General features: G+C 41.3%; 1 protein-coding gene across 10 annotated transcripts in view; it reads left to right on the forward strand.

Annotated features, from left to right (window-relative positions):
• The window catches only part of CTNND2 (catenin delta 2), a 1,224,220-nt gene that overhangs the window by 454,569 nt on the left and 750,294 nt on the right, over positions 1 to 19,357 (forward strand). For 8 of the 10 annotated variants that reach the window (XM_038392622.2, XM_043508458.1, XM_038392619.2 and 5 more), the window contains one exon: positions 16,217 to 16,329. In XM_038392622.2, the coding sequence (XP_038248550.1) occupies positions 16,217 to 16,329 (113 nt within the window). Of the gene's footprint in view, positions 1 to 15,090; positions 15,201 to 16,216; positions 16,330 to 19,357 lie in introns of those variants that run through there. The other 2 variants (XM_043508462.1, XM_043508460.1) reach the window with 2 other exon arrangements.

The following is a 19,357-nucleotide window of genomic DNA, read 5'->3' on the forward strand; positions in this document are numbered from 1 at the left end:
ATCATCAGTTTGGTAGTATCTAACACATTTATCGTTCTTCCCAGTAATTCTCCAAGGAGAAGGTATGGACTTGTCTTTACAACACTTTTAAGAGTGTGGTCCCTGCTACTGGAAGGGATTGGTCCAGAAGGGACAAGTTTAAAATATCAAAAGCAATTGCTTGAAGTTATGGTTCAAATCTCTCTTAGGCCAGTTTGCTTGAACTTATAAGAAAGGCATGCACATAGCATGAGTTAAAATGTGCTTACTGGATGTCTCACTAGAGCAGTGGTGGGCAACCTGTGTCCCGTGGGCCGCATACGGCCCATCAGTGTAATCTGATTGCAGGCCGAGAGACATTTTGCTGTTGTTGACTGTCCTCAGGCATGGCATGGCCCCCCGCAGCTCCCAGTGGCCGTGATTCGCTGTTCCCAGCCAATGGGAGCTGCGGGAAGAATCCTGGGATGGGGGAGAATCCTTTCCACAAGGCTGGGTCAGTCTCACTGGGGATTTTCAAGCTTTTTTGTGGGTTCAGTCAGTGTTGGATCCCATATTGATTTCTGCATCAAGAGGAAACTAAAGTATAGAATATGCTTAAGGGTTATTGCCACCAGATAATTAAAAGGGCAGAGAGAGAGAGAGAGAGAGAGAGAGAGAGAGAAGTTGTCAAAAAGGTATTTCCAAGGCATATTTTAATGTCTGTACATCTTACATACAATTATTGTGACTCCAGTTAAACCCTATTCCTTTTGACCTTGTTTTTCCCAACATTCAAATGTATCAATACAGACAGTGGGCAACATGACCCTCTACCAGGAGATAGAAATAGGAAACAAACCAAACTTTATATAGCCAGATCTGTGTGGTTAATGGGGAGTAAGGGGCAGAGCATGCCAGTTCATCACCTGTTTTACAACAAGTAGAGGTTTCTGTTGATCTGAACTAGAATTTTTAGTTTGTTTTTAGTTGTTTTTTATCTTCTGTCTTTCTAACCCTTTTAATATTGGAGAATGATACCCACCATCAATTTCGGGTTTCCCTCATCTTTTTTCTTTTCTTCGGGTTGGTCAGTATTTCTGGTCTGTGTCTCAGGTTTCAGAGTAGCAGCCGTGTTAGTCTGTATTCGCAAAAAGAAAAGGAGTACTTGTGGCACCTTAGAGACTAACAAATTTATTAGAGCATAAGCTTTCGTGAGCTACAGCTCACTTCATCGGATGCATTTAACCTAACACACATTTGTACCCATTTCGATAGGTGAATAAACAGACAACTGAACCAGCTGCATAGGGGTGCACAGATGTGTATTAGGAGAGCCCATTTTAGGGGTGAGAGGGACACTCATTTTGGTGCAACCCAAAATCTATTGAGTTGAATGAGTGCTGCACTGCAGCAGTACTGCATTCCTGCTTCTAGGAATTTTCCCATGGCTGTGGCTGCTGAAAATGTCACTTCCATAGTTTGGATGAGGACTCAGACACAATGCACCAAATATACCAAGTCTCTGCTCACTTTTTAAAAACTTGCCCTTTTGTGCATTATATACCCCTATAGAAAGGGATGTAGCTGCTGGTTTATCATGTTAAGCACAGTATAATTTTTCACTGTATAGAGGATTTGTTCCCTGTACTCTAGCTGGCAGCTCACAGATGAGTAGCTTCCCTCCGCATCATTCTGTCCTACATAAGAGTTGGATTCAAATCTTAGTAATGCTCAAGGCTTACAAAAAAATATATACAGTTTTGCCTATCTTTGCTGCAGAATGTAGGAGAAATTGAGGTTTTATACCAAAAATGCAAACACAGGAACTTAGTTGTCATATGATAACCGGCTATAAATGGTTATTGAGAAACAGAAAGAAAGGAAGAAAATATAAAGGATAAATTCAACTCATCAACATCTCTTACCAGAGAGAGAGAGAGAGAGAGAGAGAGAGTGAGACAGGCAACATCACTTTAAAACACAAATTACTTCAGTCTCCAGAAGACTTGCACATAAAATTACAGTAAAAAGCCCCTTCCTTTCTGACATCATTGGAGTGCTGCATCACAATCTACATTTTTGTGTGTGTTGACCTCATACACTTTCTGTTGCTCAATGCTTTGGGCTGTCAGAATGGTCATTTCAGTGTCACACTGGCATGTCCCTATGCTTCCATTGGCATCATTTTGACATTGCAGTCTGGTCTACACTGATGTGCAGAGATGTCCTCCTTGTGCAGTTGTCTTAATAATGGAATGTATGTACATAAACTTGCATAACCATTGTTTCTGTTTTTACTTCTGATGAGGCATGCCTCATTAGATTCCCACTAACATTATCATGAGGTTGTGGTGATGAACTAGTAGGGAATGGACCAGTGAGAAGAGTGGTTACAGACTACATAAATATTATGACAAATGCTTGAGCCAGGTTCAGTAGCTGTTTTTTATCAAATGTAAACATCAATATTATTTCTAATTTCTATGGCTCCTATCACTATGTCATATATCTGAAATATAGATAAGAGATATAAAACTATATGGATTTACTCAAATATTAGCCACTATAATTTCTTACATAACAATACTAAAGACCTTTCAAGCCCTCCTGCATATTCTTAGTGGTACATTGAGGGATGGTGGTCTCATTCTGATCTCACCTCACCTTTTTGTTTTGTTTCCAAAGGGATATGCAACCCTTGCATGCAATGCCTCCTCAATCAGTCATGTATTCAATGAACTGTCAGGTCTGGTTCTGGAGAAGGGAGTGTTGCTTCAATCTCTCTGGTCACTCTTTGTCCTCACCCATAACTATTTCACATTTGGTGACAATGTATACCTTCAAATCAGCGGCACTGCGATGGGTACCCGCATGGCCCCACAGTATGCCAACATTTTTATGGCTGACTTAGAACAACGCTTCCTCAGCTCTCGTCCCCTAATGCCCTACTCTACTTGCGCTACATTGATGACATCTTCATCATCTGGACCCATGGAAAAGAAACTCTTGAGGAATTCCACCATGATTTCAACAATTTCCATCCCACCATCAACCTCAGCCTGGACCAGTCCTCACAAGAGATCCACTTCCTGGACACTACGGTGCTAATAAGCGATGTTCACATAAACACCATCCTATATCGGAAACCTACTGACTGCTATTCCTACCTACATGCCTCTAGCTTTCATCCAGATCATACCACTCGATCCATTGTCTACAGCCAAGCGCTACGATATAACCGCATTTGCTCCAACCCCTCAGACAGAGACAAACACCTACAAGATCTCTATCATGCATTCCTACAACTACAATACCCACCTGTTGAAGTGAAGAAACAGATTGACAGAGCCATAAGAGTACCCAGAAGTCACCTACTACAGGACAGGCCCAACAAAGAAAATAACAGAACGCCACTAGCCATCACCTTCAGCCCCCAACTAAAACCTCTCCAACGCATCATCAAGGATCTACAACCTATCCTGAAGGATGACCCATCACTCTCACAGATCTTGGGAGACAGGCCAGTCCTTGCTTACAGACAGCCCCCCAATCTGAAGCAAATACTCACCAGCAACCACACACCACACAACAGAACCACTAACCCAGGAACCTATCCTTGCAACAAAGCCCGTTGCCAACTCTGTCCACATATCTATTCAGGGGATACCATCATAGGGCCTAATCACATCAGCCACACTATCAGAGGCTCGTTCACCTGCGCATCTACCAATGTGATATATGCCATCATGTGAGAGCAATGCCCCTCTGCCATGTACATTGGCCAAACTGGACAGTCTCTACGTAAAAGAATGAATGGACACAAATCAGACGTCAAGAATTATAACATTCAAAAACCAGTTGGAGAACACTTCAATCTCTCTGGTCACTCGATTACAGACCTAAGAGTGGCTATCCTTCAACAAAAAAGCTTCAAAAACAGACTCCAACGAGAGACTGCTGAATTGGAATTAATTTGCAAACTGGATACAATTAACTTGGGCTTGAATAGAGACTGGGAATGGATGAGTCATTACACAAAGTAAAACTATTTCCCCATGGTATTTCTTCCCCCACCCCACCCCCCACTGTTCCTCTGATATTCTTGTTAACTGCTGGAATTAGCCTACCTTGCTTGTCACCATGAAAGGTTTTCCTCCTCCCCCCCCCCGCTGCTGGTGATGGCTTATCTTAAGTGATCACTCTCCTTACAGTGTGTATGATAAACCCATTGTTTCATGTTCTCTGTTTGTGTGTGTGTATATAAATCTCTCCTCTGTTTTTTCCACCAAATGCATCCGATGAAGTGAGCTGTAGCTCACGAAAGCTTATGCTCTGATAAATTTGTTAGTCTCTAAGGTGCCACAAGTACTCCTTTTCTTTTTAGTAAAATTACTGCTACTTGCTCATCCCAGCTATTCCCTAAGCAGCTCTTTCGTTAGTTCTTTATTTGCCAGGGGAAGATGTAGACTAGGAACATGGGGTACCCTGTACATTGGGTACAATCTGAAAAGCAGAATCATAAGAGGAAAATGTTCTGAAGACAGAAGAGTTATGAAAGAATGGTGTTATTGGGAAAAGAAACCATGAAAACCACAAAGTAGTAAACCTGCAAAATCAAACTTTACATAAAAAGCAAACCCAGAGAGAGAGAGGGGAAAAGATACATAAACAGTGACAGTAGGAGAAAAGAAAAAGTGCCTGGAAAGGAAAGAAAAGGAATATCAAATGCATGGGAGTCGCTTTTTAGTTTATAGAAAGTTGATGCCAAAATATCACAATAAAATACATACAAGACTATTTTTATGTATTGAGCATGTAATTGTATGGACATAATGGGACTTAGGAGGCTATTATATCCTATCGGTTCTATTTTGTATGGGTTTTTACACATTCATCACTGTAGTATCTGAGCGCCTTCCAATAGTGCATTAAGCCACACATATGTCACATGTTTTTTTTTTCTCTTATTCTCTTCCCCAGAGAAAGAGATCCATGTGTAGCAGAGTCTTATTTTGGTAGTGTGTCTTTTTTTTAAAAAAAATGTACATGTTGCTATGTGTTTATACTAGAAATGGGAGGTCTAAAATGCACTTTGCTCTTGGAGCAGCAAGTGAGGTTTGTGATGTATCTTTGTTCCTGGGGTAGTTTATTCCACAGTTTCGGACTGCACCCGAAGAAAAATCTGTCTCCAACACAGATCAGGGAGCTGAGAGTTATTGTTGAGAGTTCCATTGTGCCAGAGGAGCAGAGTTGTTGATCTTCTGGTGATCTTTTAGACATTCTAGTCCAAGACCATGGAATGGTGTTAAGATAAAGACTGGTTTCAGAGTAGCAGCCGTGTTAGTCTGTATTCGCAAAAAGAAAAGGAGTACTTGTGGCACCTTAGAGACTAACAAATTTATTAGAGCATAAGCTTTTGTGAGTTACAGCATCCGATGAAGTGAGCTGTAGCTCACGAAAGCTTATGCTCTAATAAATTTGTTAGTCCCTAAGGTGCCACAAGTACTCCTTTTCTTTTTAAGATAAAGACTGAGACCTGGAACTTGATTTGATATTTTATGGGAAGCTAGTGGAGAGAGTGGAGGACAGGTTTGATGTGCTCACAGTAGCCTGTGTTTCTGATGAGATGTGTTGCAGCATTCTGTACTAACTGGCATATCCTAAGTGCTGACAGCTTCATGCTCAGGTATATTACATTACTGTAATCCAGCTGAGAGGAGAGGTGTCAAAGCCATGAAAAATTGTGGCCATGTCTTCATCCCTCAGGATGGGGACAGAGTTTCCTAGCTAAGCAGAGATGGTAGAAAACATTACTTGTGGATGCTGCTATGTGAGAGTATCAGTATCAGCGAGGAATCCAAGACTACAGATTGAATTGACCGTTTGTGGGTATGTATCTTCAGCCAACAGAGACTGCACTATGGCTACAAGCTCTTCAGATTATTTTCATCTGCCCACCAGCGTCACCTCTCTCTTGCTAGGGTTCGGGTTTCGCTTCAATCAGCTGTTCTTCATCCATGAGCTGATTTCATCCCAGCACTGGTCCATATTGATGGTAGTTCTGCGACCATATGTGGTGAAGGATAGGTAGAGCTCTGTATCATCTGCATATTGCTGGCATTTGAATCCATGTTGTCTGACCAGTTCATCTAGTGTTTGCATGTAGATGTTGAAAAGGACTGCATAGAGAATTGATCCTTTTGGAACTCCACAACTGAGGGGTCTGCTTGTTGGGTATGTCCTTCCAGGAAGGACTCAAACCATTTTAGTGCATTACCTTGAACCTGCCTCCTCTTTCAGACAAAAAGAGCAGAATCTCAGGGTCAACAGTGTTATTGCTGCAGAGAGGTCCAGCAGGATGAGACTGGATGTCCAGTTGACAGGAAGAAATCATCGATCACTGCCACTAGAATGGTTTTGGTTCCATTTCCTGGTCTGAATCCAGACGGAGCCAGGCCTACAGTGTTAGTTTCAGTTACATGAATTTGTAGTTGGCTTTTTGCTAGCTTCTCTATGAGCTTGCTCAGAAATGGGATGTTTGAGGCAGGGTGATAGTTGGCTAGGACTGATGCATCCAGTGTGGGTTTCTTTAGTGTTAATCAGAGTATTGCATTTTTAAAAGAAGAAGGGAAAATTTCTTCTCTAAATGAGGCATTGGCAATTTCAGTAGGAGTAGCACCAGTTCTTCACGACTCTCTTTCACAAGCCAGAAGGAGTACAGATTGGATTAATAAGTCTTTGGTCAAGACACCTTTAGGGTGTCTAAAACTTCTTGATGAATGAATGTACTGAATTCTGGGAATACAGATGAGCTGTTGGCTGGTGGATATTGGTGGAATAGATCCATGCTGTTTGAGAAGGCTTCCTGGATCTTTTCAGTGAAGTAGGATGATAGTTGTGCACCAAGTGTGATGAAGAACTCCAATGCAGGTTAAAGGCATTCCAGATTAATGTATCAGTTTACCAGCCTGGTTAGCTCCTTGGAGAAGGATTTGGCATCCTCAGTGGGAGCTGATAGAAAGGTTCTCTTGGACTGTAGTATAGCATAGGCTTTGAAGAATTCATTGTTTTCATCCTGTCTCAATCAGCCTATGTTTTCCACCATTGGTGCTTGAGTTTCTGCCCTTCTCTCTTCATCCGTCACAGTGTGTCAGAAAACCAAGGAGATCAGTGAGTTAATGGGGAGGAAGAGGCAGTTTGGGGGCTAGCATATCATAGGCTGACAGTATAGAATGATTCACCTGGTCCTCGACTCCCCATCCTGTGGATGAGGCATTGTTGTCCTTTAGCGTGCTTTCATCTCTCCTTGAGTCCATGAATCTGTATGGTCAAATCAGGGTCATTGGTCTTTCTTGTTGCCTGAGTGATGGAAGGTCTCTGACCGCTGCCCTAATGATGTAATGGTCTGTCCAGGACAGTGGTTGGATTGTGATGTCCACTATCTTAACATCTAGGCTGAAAATTAGGTCCAAGGTGTGACCAGTTGTGTGGGTTGGACCAGAATTGACCTGTGAAATTCCTAGGCAGGCAAATGAGGAGATGAGTTTTTGGCCTTTTGCATCTGCAGACTTTTCAGTATGCATGCTGAAATCTCCCCAGCTGACAAGTCACCACCATTGCTGACAAGGTATCAGTGAGCTCCATTTCTTAATCCATTAGTCTATGGTGGTCTGTAATGGGCATAAAGTCTGTGTTATCTTTGGCGCTGATTTCTACTGTCATATATATGAATTCAAATGAAATGGTCTTGCCTGAGGCATCTTTTTTGCATTTGATGGTTGCATAGAAGAGGAATGCAGTGCCACCGGCCTTCTACATCTGTGATTTTCTGAATATCCTGAGGGGATGAGATGTACCAGCACAGGGCTTGCAGTGTCATCCAGCCAGGGCAGGTCTATTGGATATATTTTGGGGCTGTAACCTGGTTGAGTCCTGAGAATGGATGGAGCTGGAGTAGTCTTTTCCCTGGAGTAGTGATAGATGTGCCCAGAGCATGGTGGAATAACAGCAATAGAAGTAGTAGTAAATGACTATAGTGTAGATAGGGCTGAGCCCAGTAAGAGAGGAAGTGTCAATGGCATCAGACATCCATTTCCTTGAAATAAGCAATCTCTTTTGTCATGATCCCCTTGTTGCTTTTACCTGCTTTTGCAGGAAGGTGAAGAGATATAGCGCTGGTCTGAGTCAGAGCTATAAAGAGGCCTCCTGACCAGCAGGTAGTGCTGAAGGCTGGAGGAGCTATGAGATGGCAAGTGTGTGTAAAAACACCGAGTTCCAGTGTAGAAGGGAGGCATGTGTAACAGTTATGGATGAAGGATAGGTAGAAAGGGCCAATCCTATCTTTTTAAAAACTGTTTATCAAGTTTTGCATGAGTTTGAACATACATTTGCAGCCCTGCAATTCTGATGGATTAATACCAAGTGTTCTCTTAATTCACCCTTCCTGGCTGCGGAACCTCACTGGCAGGACTGGGAAAGGGAAGGAGATTGTTGGCAGGCAAAATACCGGTGTTCTGAGTCTTCGTTGCTTCTTATACTTCCTCTGAAAAGGCATAAGACTATTTGTGCATTTCTCTCACTGGGCAGGTGAGAATGAGCCTTGTGTAATAAGGCAAACCAAATTCAGTGACTGGCCAACTTCCGTCTAAGGTGTCAAGTTTCAGAACAAAGCTCCTTATCTTCAAAGGTATATACATTTGCCTGAATACATATCCTAGTTACTACACAATAATTATTGTGTAATTTAATTTTTATTTGGAAAAAATGAACTTTTTGCACTATATAATAGTAAGTTTTTTTTATTTTATGAATTCAAAGGATCTCATTATTTGAAGTGCTCTCACCCACTATGCAAGCACAGTAGCAAGTAGAAAAAAGTTCTCTGTTATGTTATTGTGATTTTATTCTCCCAAACATTTAAATAAAATGTGTATTAAATCTAACTCTGCAGTAAGAATAATATATTGCTCATGTTTTGTGACATAGTTCTTGCAAAGTTGATCAACAATCTTTTCAGCTTCTTGGATAATTTATTCTACTAGGTAAGCAAATAAATAAATATTTTATATAAGGTAAGCAACTATAAAAATCTTAATCTTAAAGTCAGAGAAAAATCTAAATACACACAAACACAATACTCCTCCACATTTAAAATAAACAGCCCAGTAACATGGGACTAAATTTTGTCCACAGATATGCATATCTAATTGACTTTAGTGGGAATTCTATAAGCATGAAGTTAATTCCAATTTTTAAACTGTCTAATAAGTATTGCAATTCACCCCTAGCATAACTCCACTAAAGACCCAAGATGTTTTAAAAATTGCATATACTACTCTAAAAATACTTCATCTGTCACTAAGATGCAGCAGCCTCTGGGGTGAAACATGGCACCTAAGTAGTAGAACCAAAGTAACTTTTATTGTCATTGGTCATTGTTATGGTGTTCATACACAATTACTTATGGAATTTAAACACATATTATATGGGTAGTGATGCAACAGATGATCAGTTTGGTTTCACTCCTTGCACAATCTGGCTATTTTGGTGGTATTCATATTCAAGTAAATCTTAAATGGAATAACAATTGAGTGCCAAATACTTAAAATGGCCTCTGTCAAATGTCAGTGGCTATCTTAAGTACACTTGGTCTGCATCCTGCCACTCTCACCTTGTGCTGAGATCCTGCCTCATTTTATATGCAGGGCTTACATTATTCTGTGCCAATATTACCAAATATAAGGGCAGGTAACCAGACCGAATTGGATAAAATAAGGACAAGCCTTATCATTTCATCACCTTGGAAACTGAAGTGAACCATATCTGAGATTAGAGAAATGTAATCTCATTCAGATTGCTTTTGGTTCCTGGGTTGGGGGCTAGGCAACAGGAGGGAAGGATGAAACTTCCTGAATCTTCTGTTATTTCCTTCTCACTTTCAAATGCTCAGTTCTGCACAAGTTTTTGTTTTTTTTTTAATAAAAACTGGAGGCAAGTGTGTTTCTGTAGTCCATCATACACCACTCCATTAACCAGCCAAAGGGGGTTACTGGACAGCAATGCAAGGAAGGGGATCTTTCCCCACAGGAGTTCAGTGATCTATACAGCTAGACCCTGTTGATTGGGGAAGCTCAGGATTGAATTTATCTTTTAATTGAATCTTATTTTCAGTGCTAAAAGTTCATATTTTCCCAGAATAGGAATCTAGATCTATACTAAGCATTGGGCTAGGGCTCTTTCATTTGAGAAATCAGTGTAACTGATTGCTATAACAGAACATGGCAATCTTCAGGGTTTGATAAAAAAGTGATTCTGTTTAACCAGGCTTTTAATTAGTTGGTTTATCAATTAGTTGCCATTATGAAAGACAGAGAGAGGGGGACCTCTGTGTGAATAATGGTGCAGTGTTTTTATTGAGTCAGCCAGAAGGGTGGCTCAAACATGTTATTGTTTTGTTGTGTATATTAAGTGTAATAGGGTGGGATACTCCAGTGGTAAATGCAGTGCAAGCAACTGAATAGTCGTCACACGAACTATTTGTTGTGTGATAGTACTGCATTTGTTTGGTTCTGCTTTTGTGTGTGTGAGTGAGAGAGAGAGAGAGAGAGAGAGATTGTGTACATGACAGGTTTCAGAGTAGCAGTCGTGTTAGTCTGTATCCGCAAAAAGAACAGGAGGACTTGTGGCAGCTTAGAGACTAACATATTTATTTGAGGTTTCAGAGTAGCAGCCATGTTAGTCTGTATTCGCAAAAAGAAAAGGAGTACTTGTGGCACCTTAGAGACTAACAAATTTATTAGAGCATAAGCTTTCGTCAGCTACAGCTCACTTCATCGGATGCATTTGGTGGAAAAAACAGAGGAGAGATTTATATACACACACACAAAGAACATGAAACAATGGGTTTATCATACACACTGTAAGGAAGTGATCACTTAAGATAAGCCATCTGCTGCTGGTGATGGCTTATCTTAAGTGATCACTCTCCTTAGTTTCTTCTGGACCAAACTCAGGATAGCCTTCTAGGGGCACAAAGCTCTAAAGATATAGAGCAGGTTGCACAGAGGAGCCAAGAGGCCACTGAAGAAGCTTGGCAACATGTGACCTCCAGAAGAGGTAAGCGGAATGTCCGGGTTCCAGTAACACAGACACAGGTAACTAACCGCTTTCATGTTCTCTCCACAGGTACCAATGCGGAGAGTGGACCAGATGATATGTCTGGGGGGAGAAAGCGGAAGGAGACTCCGCTGGCTGGGAGGCATGAGATGCGATGTCCTGAGGTTGGGGGTTCCACGACCACCACTCCCAAGAGGAGAAGGTGGGTGGTGGTGGTCGGGGACTCTCTCCTCCGGGGGACTGAGTCATCTATCTGCCGCCCTGACCGGGAAAACCGAGAAGTCTGCTGCTTGCCAGGGGCTAAGATTCGTGATGTGACGGAGAGACTGCCGAGACTCATCAAGCCCTCGGATCGCTACCCCTTCCTGCTTCTCCACGTGGGCACCAATGATACTGCCAAGAATGACCTTGAGCGGATCACTGCGGACTACGTGGCTCTGGGAAGAAGGATAAAGGAGTTGGAGGCGCAAGTGGTGTTCTCGTCCATCCTCCCCGTGGAAGGAAAAGGCCTGGGTAGGGACCGTCGAATCGTGGAGGTCAACGAATGGCTACGCAGGTGGTGTCGGAGAGAAGGCTTTGGATTCTTTGACCATGGGATGGTGTTCCATGAAGGAGGAGTGCTGGGCAGAGACGGGCTCCATCTTACAAAGAGAGGGAAGAACATCTTTGCCAGCAGGCTGGCTAACCTAGTGAGGAGGGCTTTAAACTAGGTTCACCGGGGGAAGGAGACCAAAGCCCTGAGGTAAGTGGGAAAGCGGGATACCGGGAGGAAGCACAGGCAGGAATGTCTGTGAGGGGAGGGCTCCTGCCTCATACTGGGAATGAGGGGCGATCAACAGGTTATCTCAAGTGCTTATATACAAATGCACAAAGCCTTGGAAACAAGCAGGGAGAACTGGAGGTCCTGGTGATGTCAAGGAATTATGACGTGATTGGAATAACAGAGACTTGGTGGGATAACTCACATGACTGGAGTACAGTCATGGATGGTTATAAACTGTTCAGGAAGGACAGGCAGGGCAGAAAAGGTGGGGGAGTAGCACTGTATGTAAGGGAGCAGTATGACTGCTCAGAGCTCCGGTACGAAACTGTGGAAAAACCTGAGTGTCTCTGGATTAAGTTTAGAAGTGTGTGCAACAAGAGTGATGTCATGGTGGGAGTCTGCTATAGACCACCGGACCAGGGGGATGAGGTGGATGAGGCTTTCTTCCGGCAACTCACGGAAGCTACTAGATCGCATGCCCTGATTCTCATGGGTGACTTTAATTTTCCTGATATCTGCTGGGAGAGCAATACAGCGGTGCATAGACAATCCAGGAAGTTTTTGGAAAGCGTAGGGGACAATTTCCTGGTGCAAGTGCTAGGGGAGCCAACTAGGGGGAGCGCTTTTCTTGACCTGCTGCTCACAAACCGGGTAGAATTAGTGGGGGAAGCAAAAGTGGATGGGAATCTGGGAGGCAGTGACCATGAGTTGGTTGAGTTCAGGATCCTGACGCAGGGAAGAAAGGTAAGCAGCAGGATACGGACCCTGGACTTCAGGAAAGCAGACTTTGACTCCCTCAGGGAACAGATGGCCAGGATCCCCTGGGGGACTAACATGAAAGGGAAGGGAGTCCAGGAGAGCTGGCTGTATTTCAAGGAATCCCTGTTGAGGTTACAGGGACAAACCATCCCGATGAGTCGAAAGAATAGTAAATATGGCAGGCGACCAGCTTGGCTTAATGGTGAAATCCTAGCGGATCTTAAACATAAAAAAGAAGCTTACAAGAAGTGGAAGGTTGGACATATGACCAGGGAAGAGTATAAAAATATTGCTCGGGCATGTAGGAAAGATATCAGGAGGGCCAAATCGCACCTGGAGCTGCAGCTAGCAAGAGATGTCAAGAGTAACAAGAAGGGTTTCTTCAGGTATGTTGGCAACAAGAAGAAAGCCAAGGAAAGTGTGGGCCCCTTACTGAATGAGGGAGGCAAGCTAGTGACAGAGGATGTGGAAAAAGCTAATGTACTCAATGCTTTTTTTGCCTCTGTTTTCACTAACAAGGTCAGCTCCCAGACTGCTGTGCTGGGCAACACAAAATGGGGAAGAGATGGCCAGCCCTCTGTAGAGATAGAGGTGGTTAGGGACTATTTAGAAAAGCTGGACGTGCACAAGTCCATGGGGCCGGACGAATTGCATCCGAGAGTGCTGAAGGAATTGGCGGCTGTGATTGCAGAGCCCTTGGCCATTATCTTTGAAAACTCGTGGCGAACGGGGGAAGTCCCGGATGACTGGAAAAAGGCTAATGTAGTGCCCATCTTTAAAAAAGGGAAGAAGGAGGATCCTGGGAACTACAGGCCAGTCAGCCTCACCTCAGTCCCTGGAAAAATCATGGAGCAGGTCCTCAAAGAATCAATCCTGAAGCACTTAGAGGAGAGGAAAGTGATCAGGAACAGTCAGCATGGATTCACCAAGGGAAGGTCATGCCTGACTAATCTAATCGCCTTTTATGATGAGATTACTGGTTCTGTGGATGAAGGGAAAGCAGTGGATGTATTGTTTCTTGACTTTAGCAAAGCTTTTGACACGGTCTCCCACAGCATTCTTGTCAGCAAGTTAAGGAAGTATGGGCTGGATGAATGCACTATAAGGTGGGTAGAAAGCTGGCTAGATTGTCGGGCTCAACGGGTAGTGATCAATGGCTCCATGTCTAGTTGGCAGCCGGTGTCAAGTGGAGTGCCCCAGGGGTCGGTCCTGGGGCCCGTTTTGTTCAATATCTTCATAAATGATCTGGAGGATGGTGTGGATTGCACTCTCAGCAAATTTGCGGATGATACTAAACTGGGAGGAGTGGTAGATACGCTGGAGGGGAGGGATAGGATACAGAAGGACCTAGACAAATTGGAGGATTGGGCCAAAAGAAATCTAATGAGGTTCAATAAGGATAAGTGCAGGGTCCTGCACTTAGGATGGAAGAATCCAATGCACCGCTACAGACTAGGGACCGAATGGCTCGGCAGCAGTTCTGCGGAAAAGGACCTAGGGGTGACAGTGGACGAGAAGCTGGATATGAGTCAGCAGTGTGCCCTTGTTGCCAAGAAGGCCAATGGCATTTTGGGATGTATAAGTAGGGGCATAGCGAGCAGATCGAGGGACATGATCGTTCCCCTCTATTCGACACTGGTGAGGCCTCATCTGGAGTACTGTGTCCAGTTTTGGGCCCCACACTACAGGAAGGATGTGGATAAATTGGAAAGAGTACAACGAAGGGCAACAAAAATGATTAGGGGTCTAGAGCACATGACTTATGAGGAGAGGCTGAGGGAGCTGGGATTGTTTAGTCTGCAGAAGAGAAGAATGAGGGGGGATTTGATAGCTGCTTTCAACTACCTGAAAGGGGGTTTCAAAGAGGATGGCTCTAGACTGTTCTCAATGGTAGCAGATGACAGAACGAGGAGTAATGGTCTCAAGTTGCAATGGGGGAGGTTTAGATTGGATATTAGGAAAAACTTTTTCACTAAGAGGGTGGTGAAACACTGGAATGCGTTACCTAGGGAGGTGGTAGAATCTCCTTCCTTACAGGTTTTTAAGGTCAGGCTTGACAAAGCCCTGGCTGGGATGATTTAACTGGGACTTGGTCCTGCTTTGAGCAGGGGGTTGGACTAGATGACCTTCTGGGGTCCCTTCCAACCCTGATATTCTATGATTCTATGATTCTATGATTCTTACAGTGTGTATGATAAACCCATTGTTTCATGTTCTGTGTGTGTGTGTGTGTATATAAATCTCTCCTCTGTTTTTTCCACCAAATGCCTCCGATGAAGTGAGCTGTAGCTCACGAAAGCTTATGCTCTAATAAATTTGTTAGTCTCTAAGGTGCCACAAGTACTCCTTTTCTTTTTGCGATATTTATTTGAGCATAAGCTTTCGTGAGCTACATGAGAACACACAGATTCACCAGTGATGTGTTGCCAGTATTTTAACAAGGGATTCCCACAACATTTTCTGCCTCAGCCTGTGTCTCTCTTCTTTCCACACAATCCAGTGCTTTTCTGGCAACTCTCTACTCCACTGAGCCACTTGCTGGCTTTTATAATCGCCTGAACCTTGGATGATCAGTCTCAGCTGGGAGGGAGTTGATCTGTCACAGGTGAGGCTGGGCCTACCTCCCATTAAAGGGCCAGCCACCTACACTAGCTTTCTCATAACTATAACCAAGGAGAAAAGGCAGCATAACTTAACAAACTTATCGTAAGTGCACTTTGCTGAAATAGTCTTTGTTCTTGAAAAATATACTGAGTACTCTACATGTTCAGACAGCCCATGGAGAACTGAAAATCTTGTCGTGGGTGTTTATTTTATACTCACCTTGTAATGTGTTTTTTTTATTGGGGTGCTCTGCGGGAGTTGGATGTGTGTGTGTGGGGGGGAACTTACATTTGATGCAATCTGCTGCATTTAAAAAAAATCAGAAATATTTTATGAACTCTATGGCTAAGTCGCCTCTAGTTTGGCAATATCCAGAGAATCAGGGAAATTACCCCAACCCTACCATCAGTTATTGGCAGGATTTTAACAAGGGGCTGCTTTGAAATCACAAGAATTTACCTCCAACACAACACCAAGATGCTGAAATTAAACTATATGTGGCCAATAAAAACATACTTACATCTATCTTATAGTTTATTTGTCCAGTCTATACTACATTATGTTGCATGATGAATATTTAGCTGAGTACAAAAGATTTCATCACCATGTATTATGCTCTACAGATCCCTTACCTGACTCTTAATAAATGTCAAAAATTGCTCCTTTTGTTTTAGCATCCTTGTATCAGCTTAGTAAAAACCTATTACACCACCATTAAGAAAAAAATATGCACTAAGGATGGAATTTTGACATGAGTCTGTCACTTAGGCTAATTTGAAAATTTCACCCTAAATAAACTCACTCCGTTTATAATGCACATGATCAGAATTATGAGTGAACCAGCAGGTGTTATCATATACATTTGAACTGTGAATGTGTTAAAAAGAGAGGGAGAAAGCTTTTCATAGAAGTGTCATAGTAACACTTATTTCACAAGCTATAATTTGACACATGCACTGAAATTCTTTCTGATTCTTGCAAAGATCATTGAGTGAATGTTTGTGTTTTATGTTTCAGGAGCTGCAGTTTGAGAGACTGACTCGAGAACTTGAGGCTGAACGCCAGATTGTAGCCAGCCAACTGGAGAGATGTAAACTTGGATCAGAGACTGGAAGCATGAGCAGCATTAGGTACTGTACGAATTGCTCATTTGTCTGTCATTGTAATGAACTGCTGTTGATAATAAATTGTATTGATCATCTTCTTGTGACAAATTACACACCAGGGAATGTGAGCTTTTGGTAGACTGTTGAAAATTTATATTAAGTGACCTGATTTTTTATTTTTGTCTGATATGACAATATGATGAATCTACGGCATGGTTTGGTAGCAGAATTTTCAGCACCAAAACTATAGGGGCATTGAAATGAAGTAGTTGCTATAATCAGTTGAAGTAATTTTTTTTTGGATTGGAAATCTGAAGAACTGGGGTGACATCTTGGCCCCATTGAAGTCAGTGACTCTTATTTTCTTCAGTAAAGCCAAGATTTTCCCTTCAAACTGTAGTGACAGTGTGGCCACAGAGATGTCTACTCATGATGACTATGAAATCTATATACTTCAGACAATGATCTTAAGGTTGAAAATTCAGGTCAGTTTCCAGCCAAGACACTTTACTCCACATGCACAAGCACACACATGTAATTACACAAACATACATGTTTTCTGACCATCCACCCAACCCTCATTCTCCAAATTCAACAATCAATTTAATAATATTTAACATATTATTTTAAATATATATAGAATTTTAGTGGACTTTTCTGAAGTCACTGTCCTGTAAGATCAATATTAATTATACAAATGTCAGTTTCCTTTTTTAAGGCTTTGTTTGCATGTGCTCTATTATAGCAAAGTTCTTAGATACATTACATAATTTTCTTCCAGAAGTTTAGTATAAATAATTACAACAATAAATTGGCATATCAAGATTAAGGTGTTTTGACACGTATTTGATTAGGCTTGAACCTATTTTTTAAAAGAGCAATCTTAGTAGAAGAAACTTGTTTTAGGTTATTGTTGTTAAATGCCTTATCCTTCAAACCCTTTTTCATATGAGTAATCCCAGTGAAATGTGTAGGATTATTTATGTTAATAAGGTTTTGTGGATTTGGGCCTCTACATGGCTCAAGGTAACAAAGGGTAGGTTCTTTCAGTTTTTTCTCTCTCTCTCCCTCTCTCTCTCTCACACACACACACACACTCCTATGATTTATTAGCTTGAATCATACTGAAGAATCAAGAAGACATGATTTCTGATAGCCTGTGTTCACATACATTTCAACAGAAAACCAGTTCTACAAAGTGTGAAACATTAATTTTGTCAAAAATTATTTTGGATCCAGATGCGGATCTACTTTACTATCCATAAACCAAAATGATAAGACTGATATCTGTTTAATACAGAAGACCAAGCATGACACGTCATTCTGTTTTGAATTTTGTTAGACTTTACCAGAAAAGGTTTAGAAAAATCCATTACTGTATGAATGACTATTCCCCAATTCAAGTAATTCAAATTACACTTCAGTCAAGAAGATGATTGTTTTGCAGGGAACATAGGAAGCCTCTGAAATCATTGATTAGTAAAATGCTAAAGGGGCTAAAGTCTAGCAATTCAGTTAAAATAATAAAAAAAAGTCTCTCACCAACTAAGCTGAGTCAAGAAGTAAGACTGGCTTTAAACAAAGGTACACCATTCCTTATCAGTAAGTATTTTGATTTTTTTTCTAAAGGTTAAAGTGCCTTGTTTAAACTCCAAAACAACTCTCCTCAAGGTTAAAGCCCAATTTTAGCCCAATAATTTCAATTATAGAAAGCCACTTTCATTCAAAATGAAATATCTGAAAAGTTTAAGTATGCTAGTATTTGGTTTCAAGAAAACGACCTAAACTACATTGAAAGAATTACATTATTTTCTAAGTGTTCCAGACAATCACCGTATGAAAAAAAGAATCCTCTGGTTTCTATGATTGATAGATGATGGGGGGGGTTAAGTCATGCTTCTTGGGTTCTCAACAACCCCCAGATCATTTAAAGATCTCTAAAAGAGACTGTTCAATCTTTTAAGGAGTTTGGGAATGTAATTGTTGATTTGTTTTGGGAAAATGTTAATAGCTACACCAACTCAAGAGATTTCATCTAAAATGTTTTCAACATTTGTCACTGACCTCAGATACCTTTTACTTATCAAAATTTAGAGTTTCTGGGTTTTAGAGTATTTTAAAAAATATTTGAAATTGCATGGTCCAAAGCAGGCAGTTAATAGGTTAACATCAAATCAAGCTTTTCAGAATTAGCACATTCATATGAAATTAAACAATAATCTAGACTGTGGCATTGTATCTTTCTTGTTTTTATTTGGAGCACGTAATAAAAGTCTTTAATTTTTCTTAGTTCTAGCTTAAAAAAAGTAGAAATCCTTTTTTCCAAATCAAGTCAAATATGAAATGATGTAAGTGTGGGTGGAGTTCACACTTATTGATAATTCATCCATATTTCAATTTGTCCTTCTGGTTTCAATAACGGTTTAAACAGAGGCATCAAAATTTGGGTAGAGAGAATTGCTACATTAGATAAAATACAGTGCAATCATACATGCCACAAAATGATAACATTATAGTATCTGGTCTATCAAGGGGTCATCATCTCTAGACTGAGGCTTACTTAAAATACTGCCTTTTAATATCTTCTATTCTGCAAAGAGAGAAATGTTTTTCACATCATAATTGCTCTTTCAGTATGTGATTTCAATAATTTAGTTTATGTCACCTTCTTGTTTTGTTCGTTCAAACACTGAGAGTAAATTTGTAAAGAAACAGACTGAAACTGATTCCATTCTGTATGTAATGGTCTTCAAGACTGATGGTAGTCATTAATTCAGATGTTAATAGATTTTCTCTTGAATTAGTGGTGAAGACACTACGCGCTACTGAAATTCCACAAGGGTTCCTTCTCCTGTAGATTTGCTGTTAATGCAATGACTTCTACACCTATAATGATGCACTGGGCAGTTAGCAGCTTTTCAAAACGAAGTTTTGCATTTTCTTTTTGTTACTGTTGTGATTAGGTTATGACAAATCTTTTTTTTTAGCCCAGGAAAATGTAAAATATATGGATGCAGAATAATCCCTTGAGATGCTTGTGCATTTTTGCCTT

Source organism: Dermochelys coriacea, chromosome 2 (assembly GCF_009764565.3).
Source record: "Dermochelys coriacea isolate rDerCor1 chromosome 2, rDerCor1.pri.v4, whole genome shotgun sequence".
NCBI classification, from domain to species: Eukaryota; Metazoa; Chordata; order Testudines; family Dermochelyidae; genus Dermochelys; species Dermochelys coriacea.